The sequence below is a fragment of the Papio anubis genome, chromosome 6 (genome assembly GCF_008728515.1).
Source record: "Papio anubis isolate 15944 chromosome 6, Panubis1.0, whole genome shotgun sequence".
In the NCBI taxonomy this organism is placed as follows: domain Eukaryota; kingdom Metazoa; phylum Chordata; class Mammalia; order Primates; family Cercopithecidae; genus Papio; species Papio anubis.
Genome location: NC_044981.1, coordinates 37,346,830 through 37,370,258, shown reverse-complemented (window position 1 = coordinate 37,370,258; position 23,429 = coordinate 37,346,830). Strand labels below are relative to the sequence as shown.

General features: G+C 41.2%; 1 protein-coding gene across 5 annotated transcripts in view; it reads right to left on the bottom strand.

The window, feature by feature from the left end:
• DNAH8 (dynein axonemal heavy chain 8) overlaps positions 1-23,429 on the bottom strand; it is a 319,842-nt gene that overhangs the window by 30,155 nt on the left and 266,258 nt on the right. For all 5 annotated transcript variants that reach the window (XM_031667069.1, XM_031667067.1, XM_031667072.1 and 2 more), the window contains 3 exons: positions 19,511-19,627; positions 17,673-17,774; positions 11,814-11,974 (listed from right to left, as the gene is read on the bottom strand). In XM_031667069.1, the coding sequence (XP_031522929.1) occupies positions 11,814-11,974; positions 17,673-17,774; positions 19,511-19,627 (380 nt within the window). The remainder of the gene's footprint in view (positions 1-11,813; positions 11,975-17,672; positions 17,775-19,510; positions 19,628-23,429) is intronic.

Genomic DNA, 23,429 nt, shown 5'->3' with positions numbered 1-23,429 from the left:
CCAGCATCCCCTCCCCATGACCCACTGTCATCCCCACTGCCTTCAGTTCTGCCCCTAACTTCCTGATCATCCTCTGTGGGTGGCACTGCCATCACCTCCTAACACATCCTCCTGCCTCCATCCACTGTTCCAAGGTTAAGTTTTGACATTTCAAAAGTGATTATTACATTTATTCAAAGACTCCCCATAACCTTCAGGATGAAATCTGAAGTCCTTCACGTGGCATACAAACCTTTTTCATCACTAAGTCTTTTTCTATCTCCAGCTTCTGCTCTTGCTTCTTTCTTCCCACACTCTACCCTGTGCTGTGTTACCTGAAGCTCATCAAGCATTCCATGACTCCCCTCATATTCTTTGATTGTTCCCAAGCTATCTCTACTGCCTGGAATGCTCTGCCCTCATTTCTTCATCGATTATAGCTCATTCCTAACTAGCTATTAATATCAAGCTCAGCTTAGATGTCTTCACCTCTAGACAGCCTTCCCTAGACTTTCTCCCTATGTGTGTGCACAGCTCTCAGTGCTTGCTTTTCTTTTTGTACTTGTCATTCTGTACATGATGACATGCTTGTTTATCTTCATTCCAACTTCAGCCTGAATTACGGGATGGCAGGAAAAGGCTTAAATCTCTGTATACAAAATGCTAATTTCCATCACCTCATGCAAGCAGAAATGGCCATGTAGAAGGTAGAGTAGGTTAAGTACATTTAAATAAATCATTAAATAACCATATTCCAATTTAAAATATTGCCCCAAACTCTTTTGGCAAAACCTTCAAAAGCCACACTCTGCATCAGCCACTCCGCTCTTTAAACACCCCCCTCCCTCATGCTTTAGGTGTACTGGACCTGGTTCCCAGAACACCCCACCCACGTTCACGTTTGCATTCCCTTCCTTGGACTGTTCCTTGGTGTGTGCATCCCAGTCTGAGTCTTGGTCCTTACTGCTCATTATGTTCCTCTTCTTTGCACTTTGTCCTTGGCCCTAGTCCTGCAGTCACTTCCTTCCCACCTCATCTCCAATCTGAGAAACTCCTGCACATCCTTTAAGACAGCGATCCCCAACCTTTCTGGCACCAGGGACTGGTTTTGTGGAAGACATTTTTCCATGGACTGGAGGGGAGGGGGCGGAAGGTTTGGGGATGATTCAAGCACATTACCTTTATTGGGCACTTTATTTCCATTATTATTACATTGTAATATATAATGAAGTAATTATACAACTCACCATCATGTAAAATCTGTGGGATCCCTAAGCTTGTTTTCCTGCAACTAGACGGTCCCATCTGGGGGTGATGGGAGACAGTGACAGATCATCAGGCATTAGATTCTCATAAGGAGCGCACAACCTAGATCCCTGGCATGCGCAGTTCACAGTAGGGTTCTCGCTCCTATGAGAATCTAATGCCACCACTCATCGGAGAGGAAGTGGAGCTCAGGCAGTAGTGCTCACTCACCTGTCACTCACCTCCTACTGTGTGACTCAGTTTCTAACAGGCCACGGACTGGTATTGGTCTGTGGCCCAGGGGTTGTGGACCCCTGCTTTAAGGCACAACTTAAATGGAGCCTCTCTCACTAGCTTTCTTTGATTCCTAAGTTGGAATTGATTGCTCCTTCAGCTGTGTCATCATAGCAATGTACACATACCCTGATTTTAGAGTTTACCACATTGTACCTCATCAGCATTTGCCATTCATCATCTTCCCCAATAGATAATGTGCTCCAAGAGCACAGACTGCATTTTACTCATCTTTGTATCCCGGGGTTAGCCAGACAGTAAGTTCTCAATAAATGTTTTTTTGTTGAATTGAGGCCAATTGGCTTGCATTTTATTAAACCTCAAATATAAAGGACAGCAATTCTTAAATATTTAAAGGGCATGAAAATGTACATATTCCTTCTTATGGCAAAAACATAGCATATTGTTATTATTGTTTTTTGATTTCCTGGCACCTTTCAATGTGTGTGTGTGTGTGTGTGTTTGTGTGTGTGTGTGTTTGTGTATAAATGCCTTATTATAACTTTTGTATTCATTTCTAATAATGAATTAGGAACATTCATTTCTAATTATTATATATCTATTATATAATATGACAAGATAATATAATAATAAATACATCTATAGATATTAGAAATATCTATCTATCTCTCTTTGAGTCCTTGACAATTGATAAGTTCATTTGTTTTCATAGGTTATTTTCATAGGATTCCCCCTCTCAGAGTTATTTGTATTTTTCTTATACTTTATACGACTTCTAAAAACTGTGGTCATGCCCTACTTCAAAATTCAGGAATGGGTTGCAAATGCCTTTTGTGCCATATATACATAGTCCTCAAAACACAGGAGAATCAGAAAGATATAATTTGAGAGTGAAGTAAAGCTATTCTTCTTATTATATTATTTTATCAATGCAGATCTTTAATGATTAAAGACAAGAAAACCACAGTAAATTTCCATTCTTGCTAAGAAAAGCAGAGTTCATTCTTCCTACCTGTTCTAGCTACAAAAACAAACAAACAAACAAACAAACAAACAAAAAACCCAGAAAGCCCCCATATCCAAATCCTCAGGTGATCTCTCAGTCACCTTCAACTTGAGCCCTCCGTGGAAGCGTGCTCAGCACCAGAGGCTAGGTCCCAACAGCGCACACCATTGCAAAGATGACCATTTTGCTCTCTGCTAACTCTGGCCAAGTTCACTGGTGCTCCAAGGAGAGGCTGATGGAGATGCTGCTGCTGCTAGATCCCACCTAACAAATCATTTTCATGGTGAGTGATTTAATTTTTTATGAGATGATCTGAACCCAGGCCTGAAAACATAGATGTTGAGAAGAAGCCTTGAAAAGTTGATCCACTGTGAATAAGAGCTAGCCAAGCTCTCCCCAACACACATTTTATTATGCACAGAATGTCATTCCCTGGTATTCCAGGGCTGAACAACTCACATTTCTTTTTCCACAATGTGATTTTATGTTTGCAAAGATATGAAAGGTAGAAGCCTAGTTAGCTAGCTATAACGGAGAATTGCAAATCTCTCTATATGCCACAAAAGCCCAAGGGCTTTCAGGAGGACAGTCCTCATAAATGCTCTGAGATGAAGAACAAGAACTATAATATTCCTTGAGGGTTGGTTCTAAGTTATTTCTTGAAGAAAATTTCTCTTTAGAGTAAATATGGGAAGCTCAGATTGCCCTTGTAGCTTGGTGGTTCTGGGAAGTCAGGGTCATGGATAATATAAATGCAAAACAACCGAAAAACAGAGCTGTCTATGAAATAAACAACTACCTAATGAGATATTAGTGTGCCATAATATCCAAATCAGTCTAGATTTACATATATCTTTGCACATGAAATATCAATGAGCATAAATTTTTTAAAAAATCTAAATCTCAAAAGTGTCCTCGAATACTCAAAGGAATACATTTCAGTTTGTATTGCATTGAAATGAATATAAAGGTTGTAATAAGGCATTTGATAAATTTTAGAAGGTAAAGAAACATACATAACCACTGATGAGAAAAAGAGTGAAAATAAGCAACCATTTTTGACATTGAGAGAGCTGAATTTGCAGAGTCTTTGGTACCTTATAAATCTACATAATAAAATGTGAATAAACTGTGTATTTTCATGGTTCCTATCACTATGCTATCTAAACTCTTGAGAGAGATTGTACTTATTTTAAAGCATTTATTCACCTTGATTTCCCCCTCCACTTCAGAGATTCTGCATTCTTATGCAATGACTGAGGAGACAGACTTGTGATTCGCCCTGCCCAAATCTCCCTCTTCTCTCAAATTTATGGATGCTAACTTCAGCGTGAAGATTCCAATCAACAGGAGGCATCAAGTTCTCCATCAGGGCCCAATTATAGTCTGTCATCAAGTGATGGCCGGGCACTGTGGCTCATGCTTATAATCCCAGCACTTTGGGAAGCCGAGATGGGTGATTACTTGAGGTCAGGAGTTCCAGACCAGCCTGGCCAACATGGTGAAACCCTGTCTCTACTAAAAATACAAATATTAGCTGGGCATGGTGGCACATGCCTGTAGTCTCAGCTATTCGGAAGGCTGAAACATGAGAATTGCCTGAGCCTGGGAGATGGAGGTTGCAGTGAGCCAAGATTGCACCACTGCACTCCAGCTTGGGCAACAGAGTGAGACTCTGTCTCAAAACAAAACAAAACAAAAACAAACAAAAATAAGCAAGAATGCTGTTGAACACCATGGATGGTCAGATAAATTAATGATTCCTCTGGTTGGGGACATTCACACAGACTTAGCCAGCATATCTTAGAGAGTCCTCTCTTATGGCTGAAGCTGTTATCTCTGCACACATGCATTCAAACCTTTCACCTGGGCTCCAGTCCATATTTCTCACCCCATTCAGATATATCCCATGTTCTTTCCCAGCTCAACATGCCCCCAACATAACTCTGTAACTTCTCTAACATACTCCTGTTCCAAACTCCTCCACTACCCCAGCTCCCAGACAAGCAACGTCAGGGGCATCTTTGACTCCTTCTTTCATTTCACTCAGAGCTTGGAGAGTTACATCTTGCTGGAGCTGCGTGAAGACCAGAGGTGGGTTTCAGCTGGGATGCTTCGTCTGTTATTGCTTACTGCTTCCTGGTGGCCGGTGGGGGAACAGCAAGGGGCATAGCGAAGTCCTCCGAGAAGGCAAGCTCACTTGCCAGGATGAGTAGGGGCAGGATTCCATCCACGAGATAATTCAGAGCCAGAGGAAAGAAGAATCGAACCTAGGACAAGGCTTACTCAGAGACCAAAAAAATTACCAAACACGGAGCTGCAGAACAGAGCTGACCACCTAAGCAGGAACCAGAAATGGGCTAAGATTTAGTGGGGAAAAGGGATCAGGGTGGGTGGGAGAGACCCCAGGGCAGACCATATGGGAAGTTGAGGATGAAGAGAGATCAGAGGAGGACCATAGGTCTTACCGGTCCGCCAGTTGCTCTAGTGGATATAATCCCCCATTTTAGGCACGGGTCCAGGACTTTCTACTTGACCTCAGTAGTGTGGTGAAAAGTTGCAAGATCCTGACACTATTTTGGGAGAAGCTCGCTTACGGCATCCTACAGCATGCATGCCAGCGACACCATGTGGGCCTCTGGACAGAGCTGTGAAGAGAGACTTGACAAAACACAAAAGGCTTGCCATGGCCTCTCTAACCCACCAGTGTGCAGCAAGAAACAGATAACAGCCACAGAAGAAGGTTCTCAGCCACTGCTCTGCATTCGCTAAGTCCTATCAATCCCCTCTTGAGACCTGTCCTGCAGCTTCACTCCACCCCACGATCATCCCTATTCTAGGCCTGCATCCTCACGCACCTGGACTTACCCACAGGGTACCCAACCCAAGGTGTCGATTAGTCACCATGGGTGCTCTAGATGAGGAGGAGAGATGAGCCTTGTCACATGGCAGAGAGCTTGTCTTTTATTCTAACTGCTGTGGGGAGCCATTTAGATGGAGGAGAAGCAGAGGAGAAGTAGATGGAGGAGATTCAGTTTGGGGCTTTTAAGGTCAAGCTGCCTGAAAGACATGCCAGTGGGTGTCACGTGGAAATTGTATAAATGACTATGGAGCACAGAGGAAAGGTCTAGACAATATATATGTGGCATGTTGATGTTCTAAAGGCCATTGGCATAGATGAGCTCTATTCAGGAAGGAAGGTGGAAATGACTATAAAAGAGGTTAAAATGTGAGTAGAACATTGGCCATAGATTTACAGGCATGTGAAGGGAAGGGAAGACTCTTTGAAGCAAGAGAGATACTAGATCACACTGCTACCTGGACCATACACTGAAGGGTGATGCTATTAAAGTCATGCTTTGCAGCCTTTTGCATTTTGCAACATATTTTGTTACTCTGTCACAGTGTGATTTTGCCACTGAGGACTGAGAACCTGCTGAGCCGGACAGCAGGAGAATCCTTTGAAGAGGAGCCCCGGCTCTGGTGAGGTGTTCATCTGTGTCAAATACTAAGTTCCTTCTTAGTATTAAGTAAGTATAACCACCATATAACAGTATAACCACTGTTTCTCGGTGGTTTCTCTGGGATGTGTTGGCAACACCATAGTGAAGCGGTTGAACAGAGCTGCCTTGATAGATTATATTCAGAAGGCTAGTACATTCCTTTCGGAGAGGCACCAGAGTGGCTTCAAGTTGTCATCAGATTTTAGACCAAGGTCTACAGAGCTAGCGTTATGTCCACACTTTATAACAATTTTATTGAATGGGTTGGACTCAGTATAGGGTAAGGGAGAAGTGATTTCATTCTTTACCACATTGTACTGAGTTTAGCTTATCAGAGCAGATTAAAGACTACTTTGCATGTCTTTGTGTAAATAAATATGAAAACCTAGATGAAACAAATAATTTCCTAGGAGAACACAACTGACAAAATAATTGACTACAGCGGTGACAGAGGAATATGAAAGATATCAAAGAACTAGCCCTGAGCCCAGATGGTTTCACAGGAGAATTCTACCAAACTTTAAAGCATCCAATACTACATAAATTGTTCCAGAGCTTAGAAAAACGTCCACATTTTTACAAAGCAAATACAACATTGATTAGTAATTAAACCTGATAAAGATGCCACAAAAACTCTAGGCCACTCTTACTTGTGAATATCAATGCAAAATTCCCCAGGGAACCATTAATAGAGTCTATCACTACATTAGGAGAAGAATAATACATCAGAACCTAGTGGTATTAATTTCAGATTATCTGTAGAAAGTTTGAGTTAGGAAATCCATTAATATAATTCACTAACTTTTTAGGTGTTTGGGGGAAAATCATGTGATTATTTCCATAAAGGTTGAAAGGTATTCAACAAAATTCAACACCAATTTCTGACAACAACAGAAAAATACACATGCAACAATAGCTAGGACAAGCTCAGAAAAAAAAAGAGCAATGAGGGGAGACTATAAAACTGTCAGACAATAAAACATCCTGGAAACTAGCTAAATTTAAAACAGAGTGCTACAAAATAGAAAGGAAAACAGAATAGAAAGTCCAGAAATGGACCCAAGTACCTATGGAAGGAAATTCTATGTTAAAGGAAGCAGGAGGCCGAGGCTGGCAGATCACCTCTGGTCAAGAGTTCCAGACCAGCCTGGTCAACATGGTGAAACCCATTCTCTACTAAAATACAAAAATTTGCCAGGCTTGGTGGCCTGTGCCTATAATCCCAGCTACTCAGGAGGCTGAGGCAGGAGAATCACTTGAACCCGAGAGGTGCTGCAGTGAGCTGAGATCGTGCCACAGCACTCTAGCCTGGGCAACGCAGCAAGACTCTGTCTCAAAAAAGGAAAAAAAAAAATCACTGGTGATAGGATAACTGGATTGCTATTTGGAAAACGAATTTCATCCATACTTATTCCACAATAAATTCCTAATGGGTAAAAGAACTAAATGTAAAAAATGAAACCCTACAGGCACTAAAAGAAAATGTAGATGATTCCTTTACACCCTGATGAGGGAAGACGCTTTCTTACTATTACTAAAAATCCAGATGTAACAACAGCAAGAACAGAATTTGTGTAGTCATAAATTTGACTGCATAAAAACAAAACGAAACAACAATAACACTTCTACCTGATCAATGGGGGGAAAATCACAAGCAAAGCTAAATAAACTGAGAAAACTATTTGCAATCCATATCACAAACAAAGGGTTGTTATCCTTAACATATAAATAAATCCTACAATTAAATAAAAAGAATAAAAACTCCATTGGAAAGAAACAGACAGACTATATATAAATAGCCTTAAGTATATGAAAATTTTCTCAGTTTCACTCAAAATAAGAGAAGTGAACTAAAACTATGCTGAGATAACATTTTTCACAGTCATATTGGTGAAGATTCAAATGCCTCTCCAGTGCTCTGTTGATGACATTCTGAAGAAACGGGCACTCTCACAGACTGCAAGTAAAAGTACAAAATAGTATAACCCTATGTAAGGGAATTTGACAATATTTACTAAATCTTGATCTAGCCCTCCCACCCATAACAATTTACCCTGAAAATACATCTCCAATAATATGAGAGTCCATAAGCATAAAGTTATTAATGGAAGAATTACTTGAGATAGCAAAATACTGGAAGCAACCTAAATGCCCATCTATAGGCAAATGGTTGAACAAACTACGATCCATATAAACAATGAAGTAGCCTGCAGCTGTCAAAAAATAATGGGGAAGATATCTATGACCTGATATGAAGTGATTTACAGGATACATTGTTAAGTGAAAAAAGTAAGACACAATACAATAGATATAGCATGGCAACTTTGTATAAGAAAGAAAGGGTAATAACAATATGTATATATGTACCTGCACATGCAAAAAGAAACACAGGGAAGATAAACCAGAAACTGTGTTTGGTTACCCATAAAATAAGAGGGAAATGGGTTGAAAGGGTCTGAGACTTCTCTAAGAACAACTTACTGTCAAGTTGTAACTTTTGAACCATGTTCATATTTTACATATTCAAAACAATAGCATGTGTAGGGGGAAACTCTTAAATGTAATACAAACAGAAACAAATAAACATAACTATATATCAATTGATAGCATAACCACACAGAAAAAAATCATTAATCCAAGTGACTTTTGAACACAATACTCTGTATACTTAGTGGAATATACCCTAAGGACAAAAAGAACTGCAAAGAAATCTTGACCTCTACTGAAAAGGTTTGTTGCTGGTAGTGGTACTGGCATAGTAATTGCAAGTAAATGAATACACATATTGAAGTTGCTGGGAACCAGAGTTTTTACAGTGGGAGAAAGGAGATATCACCGTGGGATAGGGGAAGACAAAGAACAATCCTGAGGTATACAATTGGAATTAGAGTTATTTGTATTAACTCATGATGTTTTAAAAAATACATGCTTCCTAGCTCTATCCACTGAGAGGGCATAAAAGCACAGACACACAGAGAAATATATGTGATTATATACAGATATAGCTGTAGATATATAAACATACAGAGATACAAATATAGAAGGAGAAAAAGCAAATGGATCAAAACGTTAACAATTGCTGGATCTCGATGGAACGTATGAATGTTTACTGTATGGCAACTTTTCTAAGAGTTTGTAATCATCCCAAATAAAAAGTCAAGGGAAAAATAGTTTGTCTTTGTCTCCAATCGCTTTTACATTTGAGTTGTACTTCTCTGGACCTTTTCTAGCCCTGGTTCATCTTTCTTGAGAGCTGGTGAGTGAAACAGGCTGCGGTGAACAAGGCCTAGGCGCACCATCACCCTGGCTGAGGGTGAGATGGTTTCATCTTGTTAGAATCCTGTGGATTATCCAGGAACCCGCTCTCATGACTCCCCAGTCTCTTGTCAAGGATGGAATTGAAGTTCAGAGCTCTCATATGAGAACATTTTCGGTCACAAATTGGCAAGTGCATTAAGACTTATCAGTGGTTTCTCTGCCCACTCACGTGAACTTGTAGGATCTTTCTATGGAATCTCCTCATTGATCACATCTTTCACACTCTAGAAGAATTTAGCAGCACTGATCAGTCAACAAATACTTCCTGAGCACCAGGCACTGCTATAGCACAAGGGATGCAGCAGTGAAAACACAAAAGTTTCAGGTGTAGTGGAACTTGCGGTTTCCTGGTGGTTGTTGGACAAGAACAAATCAGTAACTAAAGTGTAGAGTATGAGGCCGGGCATGGTAGCTCGCACCTGTAATCCCAACACTTTGGGAGGCCGAGATGGGCGGACTCACCTGAGGCTGGGAGTTCGAGACCAGCCTGACCAATATGGAGAAACCCTGTCTCTACTAAAAATATATAAAAATTAGCCAGGCGTGATGGCGCATGCCTGTAATCCCAGCTACTTGGGAGGCTGAGGCAGGAGAATCGCTTGATCCTGGGAGGCAGAGGTTGTGGTGAGCCAAGATTGTGCCATTGCACTCCAGCCTGGGCAACAAGAGTGAAATGCCGTTTCCAAAAAAAAAGAAAAAAAAAATGTAGAGTATGTCAGTGGGAGATACAAACTATAGAGAAGAGCAGGCCAGGCAGACAAGGTCTTGGGCAGGGCTTGCAGAGTGGGTTGCAATCTTTAAATAGCACGGCCAGAGTGGGCATCATTGAAAAGGCTACATCTAAGCAAAGACCGGAAGAGGTAAAAGGGTGATCCACTGTGATATCTAAGAGCAGGGAGGTTCCTGGAAGTGCAAGTGTCCTGTGGCAGGTGCTGTCTGGCCTGTCTGAGTAACAGGAAGCTGTCTGGCCTGAGTAACAGGAGCTGAGTGGGCACAAAGGTGGGAGAGGACTGAAAGGGCCAGGGTGGGGAGGTAGAGGGCAGTGGCACTATGTGGCTTTGTAGGTCATCTGTATATAGGTCACTGTCGGTCTTTGACCTTGACGCAGAGTGTCACGGGAACCTTGGGAGGATTCTGAGCGGAGGGTTGACATGGTCTGACTCACATTTTTAAAGTCTCAGCTAAAGCAAAACAACTTTCCTATGCTCCCTCTTTCATAAAATGTAAGAGTTGATTGTCAACCCGATCCCTGAGGAATCCTTTTTATTTCTTCACTTCTTTCCCATCCCCAGATAACTTATGAAACCCTCCTTAAATAACAGCAAGAGCTGTCACCAACGAGTCCTCGTGGTTCCATCATGGGGGTGGAACGGAGCATTGGCATTTGTAGGTATTTTCAATCATGTCCCCATCTTTGAAGATGAAAAGCAGCCTGGGCGAGATGAGAGGATATGGAGAAGGTGGAATCAATGCGGGTGTAAAGAGGCCAAAAGTGCATCCTCATACAGGGAGCTAGGAGGCGGGGTCAGAGGTGGGAAGACAAGGAAATTGGCAGCAAACTGGGACTGCTGGGACATCTAGCAAGGCCAGGGAAATGTCCATGTCCAAACCCAGAGAATTATTAAAATCACAACAGTATGCCAGGGACTAGGAGAGAGGAATGCCCCACTCTTAGGGCATTCTCAGCTTAGAATCTGTCAGAGGAGTCCTGGTTTCTCCCATTTCCTGAAACCATTATCCTGAATGTAAACCTTGTGGCTTTTCATCAGGGGGCCGCAGAGGGCATGCGGTCCATTCCAAAGGATTCCGGTTCTGGTGCTTGTGTTTAGTAGGGAACTCTAAAGACAGAAGGGATGACACCTCATCCCAAGGAGCTTGGGACTGGGGAGCATTTCTTCCCTAGTTGATGAGTGAAGCAGGGACCTCATGCAGAGCTAAGCCCCTCCATTCTTTCCTTCTGGGGCTGTGCATCTGTGTCGAGTGCTCAAGTGCTCACTGCACTGCACCCACCACAGGCAGAGCATGACAAAAGGATGCAGATGAGCAAGTTAGGGGTGGGGGGGCCTGAGAGAGAGGACCAGGCAGAAATATGATTCTTCACCCTTCCATCTGTTCTCGCCTGGCTTTTTAGATTCTATTTATGAGCATTATATTCTTAATGAATTTTTGAAGAAAGAGATGAGGAGCTGGCAGACCACTCTCCTGTCGGTGGAGAACACCGCTACCACTAACACCAACTGGTTTTATGACACGACAGAGGAGAAATAATCAATGCATAAATTAGAACTTAACGTTGTCATAAACACTGGAGCATCAGGATTTAGTGAGAGGAGGGCAGGCCAAGATATGACAAAGTTGTAATTGGGAGACAGGAAGCGACACTATTTTTCAAAGTAAAATAAAAAAAGGGGGAAAGGAGAGAGATTAGGAGAGAAAATGAAATGCACCGTCTTTGCCAGGCTGAGTTACAAATGACCCCTTCAAATTAAAAAATGCCAGCGACTTACGTGATATCAGCATTAGGGTGAAGCCCAAAGACTTCAGGGTTATCTAAGGATGGCAGTGACTGGATGTATTCAAAATACTGGTCTAAGGTTTTGCACACAGGGATTTTATATCCAGTATAAAAGCAGAATGACGGTTCAAACATCTTCTCACTGAACCAGACCTGTATGTGAGAGAAAACAAAAGAAATAAAATTGATGAGCATCTAAATGAAAACTGCTACAAGAAAGGAGAGAGGGGTCACCTTATTTCCATTTTAATAGAGTTTTTAATACTGATTTTGAGAGTGTCTTAACAATACTACTGATAGAATAATTAGCATATATATGGAGAAAAGAGAGAGGCCAGAACACAATTTGACCTGGCCTCCGTTTAACACCAAAGAGGATATTCACTAAGAGTAAGGACCAGAGAGCAACTCTACAAACCCATTCTCTAATTGAGTCATTTGACAACTCTCAATTCCACTTTAGCAGTAGGAACATACTGCAAAGTCTGTGAGGCCATACCCCCACACGCATGAGAGTATCTGGGCATTTTCATCACCCCACTTCTCCCCAAAGTGGGGCTCATACCAGGAGGATGTCCTTATGCGCAGTTTCACTCACACAGCACTGAGCCCCAGCACACGGCCAGGAGGGCTCCATGCAAACTCTCCCCTCCCACCTTGTGCTGAAGAGCTTCATTTGCTAATTATGTCCCTGTACACAAGAAGTAAATGTATTCAGCTGCCTTGCTGTTTGCCTTAAGACATCCCTTTCTTATTCCATATGAATTATCTTTAACAAAACAGTGAGAGAACAAATATATGGTTAGTGTGAATAGACTTATTCTTAGAAAAGAAAAAAAAATGATGCTAAATGCCTATGAACCAGATGTGAGGCAATGACTTACGTCTCCCAGAGCAATTTTCCCAGTGGGGAAGGAAATAATGGGAAGACAGGAAGAGTGGAAATGCAGGCACGACATCTGAATTACTCAGAGCACTTGACAGGAAAGAGGGACGGTGCCTTACTCTGGTTGGTCACAGGTTCTCTAGTACCTTCCCTCCATCTCCTTCCTCCAGCTCTTTTTAGATCCAGTGATTGCTCTGAAATACCCTGTGTACTGATTCTCTCTCTGTTTTATCCTATTCAACTCCTATGCATGAGCAGGCTGAGTTTAGAACCAGAACAGAATGAAAGAGAAGAGACACACAGTCCTTTCTTTCAAGGAGCTTGTGACCCAGTGGAGGGATGAGCCAATTACTTAATAACCACAATACAAAGTGCACTAAGGCAAGAGTCAGAAGGAAATAAAAATAAGCAAAGTACTAAGGAGGTTTAAAGCAGGAACAAGAACATCCAGGTGAATGTCAGCTGAGGTACTCCCAAGGAGGTGATTTTTGGAGATAAGCCTTGAAGGAGAGGATTTTGACAGGAGAACTTGGAATGGGGAGGTCACATAAGCAAAGGTATAGAACAACTGATGCAAAAATGAGAAGTAGGTTAAGGGAATAATGGAATATAGGGTGAACACAATGTAGTCATAAGAGATAGGACAGGAAGGGTGAGGTGAGGTCTACCATGGATGACTGTTGATGTCAGGGTGAGGACTGGTGATTAATTTAAGAAATGGAGAGTAGTTGAAAGTTATTAAAGAGAACAGTGTTATGAGCATGGTCATTACTTAGAAATATTAGATTTTTCACAATGCAGATGCCTTAAATTGCAGGAAGACACCCTAAGGGGGCAAAGGCCATGGATCCTCAGCACACAGATAACAAATGACCACACCAAATTCTGTGTTGCCAGATGACGTGTATGTGTAAGAGCAAAATGAAGTTTCTTCCTGTTTTCCCAGCACTTTATACACACACAAATAGCTGAGTTTCACCAAATTTGGAGGCTATTTTGGGGCAAAGTCAAAATATGAAATAAGAAATCTACACGGAGCTACTATGTGAGCAGTCATCCCCCACAAACACCCAATACAGTTCTGCAATTGGTTTTAGCAGAGAGACTCTGTAAGATGCTGAGAACAGAGAAAACAAGGTTCAAAGAAAAGCCTGAGATTGAAAGTCAGAGGGACAGGGGATGCCATATGCAGGCCTGAGTTTACAGTGGAACTGCTTCTTCTATGGGCAACTCTGGATGACACGGTTGGGGTAAAGTGGAGGCAGTGCAGGCAGGTAGCTAGCTGGTCAGAAGGCAAGCCTGGGGCTGAGGATGAGATCAAACAGGTGAAGGCAGGGTGTGGGGGCTGTGGGACTTTTGTGCAGCCTTTCTCAAGAGGGTTGCTGCTCCCAGGTTTGTGTGGTAAGCTCATGCCCTTAGGGTCGGAGACCCAAACTCACATCTGGTTATTGATGACCATCTGCAACAGGTCTAAGCTAGACAGAAATGAATGAGGGAAAGCAACAAGACAGGAGGTTGGAGAGGATGTAGCGCAAAGAGAAGATTCAGTAGGATAAGGAAGTGGGGTGTCCAACAGTCAGAGAATTGAAGCCACTGAAGGCTATGCTACTCTTAGGGAAGTCCTGAGAGAGGGGGAGGGAATGAGCCCACAGAAGTTACTCAGGGGAAAATGAATGGGAAAATAGTAGGATGAACTTTTGACTTCAGGCACTAATTGCTGAGAATGGAGTCCAGAGAAACCAGAATCAGATGATAGAAGGGAGTAACATAACTCAGGTGAGGAGGAGCTGCTGTTACTTGGGAACAGCCAATCAACTGGGGCCTGGATACGGAACCCTGTGCTTTTAGATCAGGAAGTCTGCACAACCAAGGCCCAGAGGACAGAGAATCTTGGGTTTCTAGGAGAGGGTTGAGGTCAGCTGACTAGTCCTCTATGGCCCGAAATGCCAAATGTCAGGGTACAGGGAAGAAGTAGAAGAGAAAGAAAGGAAGGAGCGGGGTCAGAGAGGGGAATGCCCCGCTTGAGTTCTTGAAGGTGGAGCAGGCTTCCTCCCCCTCCCTGTGTTCCTGGCTCAGACATCTCCCTGGAGGCTCTGGACCAACACAGCAGCTTTCCGTTGTCACTATCTACATGCTGAAGAATTCCAGATCCTTATCTCCATGGCTGAGCTCCACCATGACCTCTGGATCTGTACATCCAGGTGCCTTGTTCACCAGCATTCAGGCATTTGTTCTTTTATTCAACAAATATTTACTGAGCACTTATATGTGTTGGGCTCTGTTTCCGGTGCTCAGACTTTGGCACTGATGTAATAAGACAAAGTCTTGCCCTCATGGCAGTTACAGTCTTAGACAACTTGATTAGGATGTCTAATAGACATCTCAAATGTTATATGATCAAAACCGAACTCTTAATTTCCAGCCCCCGAAAATACAACTCATTCCTGCTGCAGTCCTTCCTCTTCTCTGTAAATAGCCCCATTCTGTGTCCAGTGACTTAAGTTAAAACTAGGGGTGACCCTGACTCCCCTCTTCTTTCACCTATGCACTTGATCCCATCAGCATTCTGCTGGTACTCTTGGTGAATTATATTCTGACGCTAACCACACCTTAGTCTCCACTGCTAAAACTCCAACTTTAGGTACTTTTGCAATTATTCTAACAAAGTATACTTACTATGACATCTTTTTTTTCTCCTTTGAATCTCAAATACAGAGGTGAGTTTCTCACACTCCTGAGTTTATTATTTTTATGAATCTAGGCCCCTTTTATTTTAATTTTTCCCCATTCTGTCCAGATATCCACTCACTGTCTCCTTTTCCCTCTGAGGGCATCTGTTTAAGTATACTGATATATATGTCCTAGAACATGTATTTATCCTTGTGAGCTATGCACATATTCCTTTGTAGATCTCGCTTTATTTTTTTTTTAAAGCTCTGCACTCAACACTATTTGTAAGACCTATGCATGATTATCATATAGATCATTGTTTCCAAATGCTACATTGTATGCCGCCATAGGCCTCTACAACAGGTAACTTAACTATTTCCCCATGATGGATGCCTAAGTTGCCTTCAACTTCCCACTACCACCAACAATGTTATGAATAATCTCTTTGGTACATTCTGAGAATTTCTCTGGGACATTCTGGTTCAGAAGGTAGTCGTATCACACACTTGATATGACTATGACCATCAGGTTGCAGCCCACAAGGGTGAGCAATAGTATGCCATGGTGCTCACCCACCACATCTTATCTATTCTCTTAGGAGTCTTGGGTTTTTGTAGCAGATGCTGTAATGTGCCACCGGATCCTCATTCAGGAGCAGGTACTCACTCCCCCCACTGTCTGGAGTGTTGACTACTGTGAGCTCACAGCATTGCCCCTACCCAGGAACTGCCCTAGCAGGAGGGAGCTGCCTCAGCCAAGGTCATGTCTTGGAGGAAGGCTGGGGAGGAGGCACTTGAATGCAAATCTCCACCTCTGTTTCCAGGAAAACCAATCTATGATGCTTGCCTTCAGCTCCAAACACAATGCTGCCATGAATATGTTTCTACGTGTCCATTTGTGGACTCTCTCTAGAAATGTTCTGGGATATATTTACCTGAGATACCTAATTTCATAAGTATTACTGGACTGCTTTCCAGGAGGTCTATGTCCATTTGACCTCCCAGCAGCAGGGCTCCTCCCTCCGCACATCCTCACCAACACTTACTATTTTTCACAGTTCTCCATATGTAGCTTCAAGAAAAACTTACTAAAACATGTAAAGGTTAAAAATCCATTTTCTAGTCAACCCCCAGCTTATCAAAATACTCCCAAAGCTTGTGCTTTGTTGCTGAGGCTTTAATTTTGTCAAGAGAAAAGAATCATTTAAGTAGAGAATTACCAGTATAGGTCCCAATATAAAGAATTTAATAACCATAAAAGACAACTGGTTTTTTTTTCCCACTTAGGTGCTGTATATTACATCCCTAAAATGTAAAAAATTTTAAGAAGAGTTTGAGTCTGGTAGGTGTTATTTATTATATTCATCCCTGATGTGAAAGCCGCAATTGCTAAGAAATAATTTTCTCTAGAAAATATTTATCAGCATGTTACATGTGGATTTTATTTGGCACGGAGAAAAAGTGAACACTTCCTCAATTTCCAATTGTCCATCCTAATGGAAGAGATGAGAAAACTCAAATTATGATTAATCCCCCAATCACTTATTTTGGGGCTTGAAATCACCATGAGACTTCTCACTCAGAGGAAGAGGCACAGAAACGAGGCACAGTGTTTCCCTCACAAGTCAGATGCCCAGGAATGGGGAATATGGAGGAGGGGTGGTGGGGGAGAGGACCTGGGCACAAGCAGTTTCATCTGTATGGAAAAGGAGTTACAGACCAATGAGAACTGACCACTGCTCTGCTCCGCACCACAAGCAGATTGTTGGTTGGTTTTTGTCTTTGTTTTTTTGAGATGGAATCAGGTTTTTGTTTTTTGTTTTTTTGAGACAGAGTCTCACTCTGTCACCAGGCTGGAATGCAGTGGTGAGATCCCAGTTCACTGCAATCTCCGCCTCCCAGGTTCAAGTGATTCTTCTGCCTCAGCCTCCCGAGTAGCTGGGACTACAGGAACTCGCCACCACGCCCACCTACTTTTTGTATTTTTAGTAGAGACGGGGTTTCACCATATTGGCCAGGCTGGTCTAGAACTCCTGACCTGGTGATCCGCCCGCCTCAGCCTCCCAAAGTGCTGGGATTACAGGCGTGAGCCACCGCGCCTGGCCCAATTGCTGGTTGTTTTGTGTGTGTGTGTGTGCATGTGTGTGCGTGTGTGTAAGCACACACATGCGTTTGTTTCTTGGCTAATTCTTTGCAGCAGCTCTGCTGTATGCTTAAGTTTGGTAGACCTATTACAAACAAAAAAATTGGAAAATATAGTGAAATGTGTCTCCAAACTTTGTCTACGTTGACTTACTCTGGCAAAGCAATTAAGTAGACGTTTGTCAAAGTCATCTGTCACTCTGCCTCCATATTGTACTTCTCCGATCATGTACCGAACCGTATTCCATGATACACCCTTTATTAAAAGTAAAAAAGGATTATTCACTGCCAACCCAAACACATCATTATAAACATTTCAAGTCTTTCCCTAGAGGAAAGGTCTGGAAAAGGAAGCACTTACTAGACTCGCATTTAAAATTATTCATAGTCTTATACTAATAACTCTTTCACTATTACATGGCTGGAACCACTACAGTTTGTTCACCAAGAAAAATTCTACAATACTAAACACTGGTAAGTATACTGCACGTATATTATTTAAAATAGGGGAAAAAGAGTATTTTTCACTCTGGGGATATAATTACCTATAATACTCATTGTAGTAATGCCAAGCTGTTACAGAGGAGCAAAGTGGTGTTTAGTGAAGAAAGGAGGAAAATCAAGTAATCATCACTTTAACACGCTTTCTTAGTAATATATTTTCTGGAATTATGAGAACAACAAGAAAATTATTTATCCACAAGATTTTTTTCTCAGTGCAATCCTCTGCCATCCTCTGCATTTCATTCTGTGTGCTAAAACTACATCAAAACATTTATTCATTTCTAGAGCAATTTTATACTAGGAATATATTGCAATTTAGCAGTTTTTTTAAACCCTTGATATATTTGAGTTAGGAGAAATAAAGATATTTGCTTTTTGTTTACTTTTTCTTGGTTAAAATTTTATTTTTCAGCTTGGTTGCCTTTCAAAGCAACTATTTTAAGGTAACTATTATTTGTATGTACCAAAATGATAAATGACCACAGAATATGAACACATAGAAAATAACTTTTCATCAGACTGCCAGACTTTTAATTTCATATCCCTTTGTCATTTCAAGGAAAAATTACGGTTTGGTTCTAGAGTAAAAACTCATCATGGGTTACCATCCCCATACTGAGGCTGCAGGATCTCTAATCACCTTGCCCTACTCTGGGAAGGAAGAGGGGGCCAGACTGTAGAGAGTCACAGTTAATGAGCCCTTATTATGCACAGTGTACTGTGCTTTCACAAATACTAACTCATTCCTTCCTCACAGAAACAATGACCATTTTATAGATGAGGAAACAGGCTCCCAGGCTCATTGACTTGCCAAAGATTATAGAAAAAACAAATTTCCAACCCTTTATATGTGTGAAAGGACAACAGAGTTTACGTTCTTAGCTCTGTGACCTTGAGGAAGTCTCTTAGTCTCTCTTGTCTGTTACCTCATCAGTAAAATGGGTAATAAATAAACAAATAATAATGCCTTTGTTATTGATCTCACAGAGTTGTGAAGATAAAAATGAGATCCTGCATACATGAGAACTTTGAAAACTGCAAAGTGTCATATGATGATGAATGACCATTACTAGAAAGTATTGTTATTCATAGGCATAAGCTGAGCAGTTAAGAAATGACTTAAGGTGGAAAAGAACTTTCACATGGGCTGGCAGATACCGTCTTCACTTCTGAAGAGGCAGGAGTAGGACCAGTGAGGAGAAGCTTGACCTAAGGCACACTTTCTCTTGAAGTGCACTGTGGCCCTTGAGTGCAACATGAGGAAAGATGCGGTATTTTGCCACACACTGAGTTAGTTAGCTTCCATGGTATGTGCGTGTTGGGAGCGGGGACAGGCTGCCCCAGCAAGTGCCTGATTAGAACAAGTCCCTTCAAAGGGGGCTCCATGGGGCTCAGCAAATTCACACTGTATCATAGACTTCAAACGACTGTAGAACCCTGATTTAAGAAGAGCAATAAAAACAGGAAAAAAGGCACAATTTCACTCACTTTTTTAATATCGCATTCATCAAGGTGATTCTGAATAAATTGAACGCTGGCTGAAAAGTCAGCGGAATTGAATTCGTAGGGAATATTCCATCCTAAGGGGCCAAACTTTCGTCGCTCCTTAAAAACACCAAAGAAAAGTAAGTATTGCGTGTACCTGATTCCATTTTTATTGCTATCAAAATACAGTAAAATTAAGGCTATATTATCAAAATCAATTGACATTAGTTTAAAAGAATAGTATATACAATTTTGGATATACAGTCATGTCGCTTAACGATGGGGTTACCTTCTGAGAAATGCATCATTAAGCAATTTCCTCATTATGCGAACATCTTCGAGGTGCTTACACAAACCTAGATGGTACAGCCTATACACACCTAGGCTACATGAGGTAGCCTATTACTCTCAGGCTACAAACCTGTGCAGCATGTTACTGGACTGACTACTGCAGGCAACTATAACACAGTGGTAGGTATTTGTGTATCTAGACATATCTAAACACAGAAAAGGTATAGTAAAAATACATTATACTCATACGGGACCACCACCATATATGCAATCCATGTTGACTGAAACATTATGTGGCATATAGCCATATTAGAAATATTACTTCATGGCTCTACAGCTAACTGGTTTATACAAACAAATCTCCAAAGATTTGTCAAGTTGGAGTTTTGGGTTTTTTTTTTGTTGTTGTTTTTTTTTTTAAAGTCTAGGTCTCCACGGACAACTCAAAAAAATGCAGTAGGTGCGCAACAAATATCTGTTGAATGAACTGTTATTCTACATTGGACTTCCAAAAGTTTAAAATGTCAAATGCAAGGGTTTGAATTTTTTCTGTTGGATTACCTAAACCTCTCTCAAGAGCACTTAGATTCTGTGATGACTTCACTTGGCAATTTTGCCATTTCAAATTTTGAAAACTAAAACTTTCTGTTGTACACATGACGTGTCTGTCTTGAAACTTTCACGTGACCTTCATTTGTTTCCCTCTACTTAATCAAAGAGGGCCTAAGAGACTCCTGTGCAATAGTGGCTAACTGTTTACAATTGCCAAATCACCCGTAAATAATCAAACTGGACTCAGAGCAAATGATTCAATTGTTTTGATATTCCGGAGAGCATTTTAAAGGTATGGCAAGTATTAGACCTGATAGCTCCAAGAACTGATCATCCAACAAACCACATAGATGAGTCCAGATGTTTCCAAGGCATCAGCTTTTCCTCTCCCAATACATAATCAGTCTCTAAGGAAGGTCCAGTGATTTATTAGATTAGTTCCTAGACCCTAATTCTAGCGCCTAAGATAAGGACCCATGTGGAGAGTAGAATCCCTATACATCTGCGGGAAGGTTTAATTCTACTCTTTTACCTCTAAGTATATACTAACTTTTCGTTTTCTTTTCTGCCTTCCCCAACTCAATAGACACACACACACACACACACACACACACACTGCCATTTTCACAAGCTATTCCAATCCTTCTTGCTGCAGCTGTTCCATGCTTCAGATTCTGAATAATCCCACCATTTAAAAAAAATCTAAATAAATTTTTGCTTGGACAAGTTCATGAACAGGTCAGAGAAGACATTCAGAAAATTCAAAGGTTTTAATTACTGAGTTTCAGGGTATGCTTTTAAAGTATTTAGTAAACCATTAAGATTAATTTGGGTCTAGACATTCTGACCCTGGGAGATCAGACGAAGAGCAAAAATAATAAAAATAAAAATAATAATAATAGGAGTAGCGCTTAAAAACGTAAAGTACTACTGTTATCCTCTAGACCTAAACTTCTTTATTTAAGGTTGTCAGGCATTAGAGATTTGTGCTATGTGACACCCACTCCTATCCCTTAGCTAATCTGATCCAATGTAGAACGCCAGCCCAAAAAGAACTGACCAGATTCCTTCTCCCAGGAATTTGAACTTAGGGTTTGTAATTGCTATCTGGGGCTTAGACTAGGAAAACTTGTAAACTCAGGAGCTGTGAGGAACCATCTTCCACCCTGTACTTAGAGAAGGTGAGGAGGAGCAGAGGCCACAGCCTTGAAGGGAGGAGAGACTGTGTGGTCCCAGCTGCAAGGGCGGAAGCCTTGGTCCCTAACACTGTTTCTCTTGACAGCTTCCTGCTTTCTAGTCCCAGCATTCATGTTGCCTTGGTTTTTGTTTTGTGGGTTTTTTTTTAGATGTTTCATATTGAAATATATGGTCCTATAACCAGATTTTGAGCCTTGACAGTGAAAAACACGTCTTCTATTTTTGTCTCCCCTTTTGCACCTTGGGGGAAAGAATCATGGTTGCCTAATAAACACTGGTCAATTATTACCAGGGCAGAAGGAACCCTTCCTCTGTAAGAGGTCAATGCTGAGGCTGACCCGGGGTTTGGCATTTCTGAAGTGGACCTCAGAAACATTGAGGTGAGCCTCTTCCAGATTATCCCAGGAGCAAGGGTGGGTTGAGAGGGTTATGGGATACTAACATGAAAATTCATACAGCTACCCTTTTAGTTCTTGGAATTTCTTCCATCTTGAGGACTTTGAAGAAAAGAATGCTAATGACTTATTAGTGAAATGTGGATGTTTTCCCATTTTTGAAAAAGAGAATCAGAATTTACACCATTAGTTTTACCTATGTGTTTGACTTAATTTTTAAATTTTAATGTTCAATTAGATGGATGGCCGAATGAAAAATAACTCCAATTACTAAAGCTGCTCAGATGGGCTCTATGGAAACACTCCTATTTATATGCACTGAGTAATTGCAATTTAGTTGTTCCTTAAAATGTGAGTTTTGAAAATTGCCCTAATGCTGAGATTTGCTTCATGTTTATATTTCTTACTACCAGTTTTCATCTAAAGCATTTACTTTTTAAGTTGGTTCACTAAAGTCATAAACTGATTAGCTCATCTTGGGAAAATAAAAAAGTCCCAAATCTTAGTGGGTGCCTTTTCTTTCACAAATGAAGTCATTTCATCTTCTTGCTATTTGTTTTTAATTACCTTGGAATACTATCAGGATAGACTCAAACAACTAGAACCTAAGAGCTCATTGGGAAGATCAAAGCAAGGGGTTTTGCAAGACTTATTTGGAATATTGAATTTCTTCAGTTTAATTAACATTTTTGAAACCATGGGATGAGTCCTATGCAATACAATAAAAAATATTAAAATGGATGCATTTTCAAGAAGTTTTAATCTGTTGCAAAAACAAGACTTAGAGACAAGAAAAAGAACAATGGGATAGTGAATATAATTAACTGGCAACATTTCACAGATGATAAGCCTGAAGGAGACGTTCAGTCAGAGGCTTCCTGGAAGAATAAAACTGAAGCTGGTCTTTGCAAAGGGGAGAGAAGAGACCTTCAGGGTTGGCAAAGGCCGTGAGCAGAATTAGGAACACAAATCCCGTGACTCATGGAGAAGAAGGCTGCAGACAGAAGGTTCTACTGCAGCAGAGGACTAGCTCTGGTGAGTAGCAGCAACTCAGTGTTCCCGTGCTTCAAGGCACGGAACGCAGACAGATTTGAATGTTAAAACTTCATTTGACAGAAGGGAGTGACTATACATCATCAAGCTGGTGAGTGATGATTTTAGGAAAACCAGTCCACTCCTTACTTAATTTGACTAATACAGTTTCTTCTTTTCTTTTCACAGAATATGCAAAACTCTGAACTACTAAAGAAATATGAAAAATGTGGAATCATGAAAAACTCCTTAGAACACTGATGAAAAGTTGTTCAACCCTTTTAATGATGTCAGAGCCATTTCCAGTTTTACGTTAGGCTCTACCTCTGCAGTTCCCACAGAGCTGCAGAATCATTTCACAGCTTCAAAACAAGACAACTGGATTTATCTATCTAACTCCAATGACTGGAGCTAATAGACAAAGAAAAATACAAGCCACACTAGACAATGTAAGG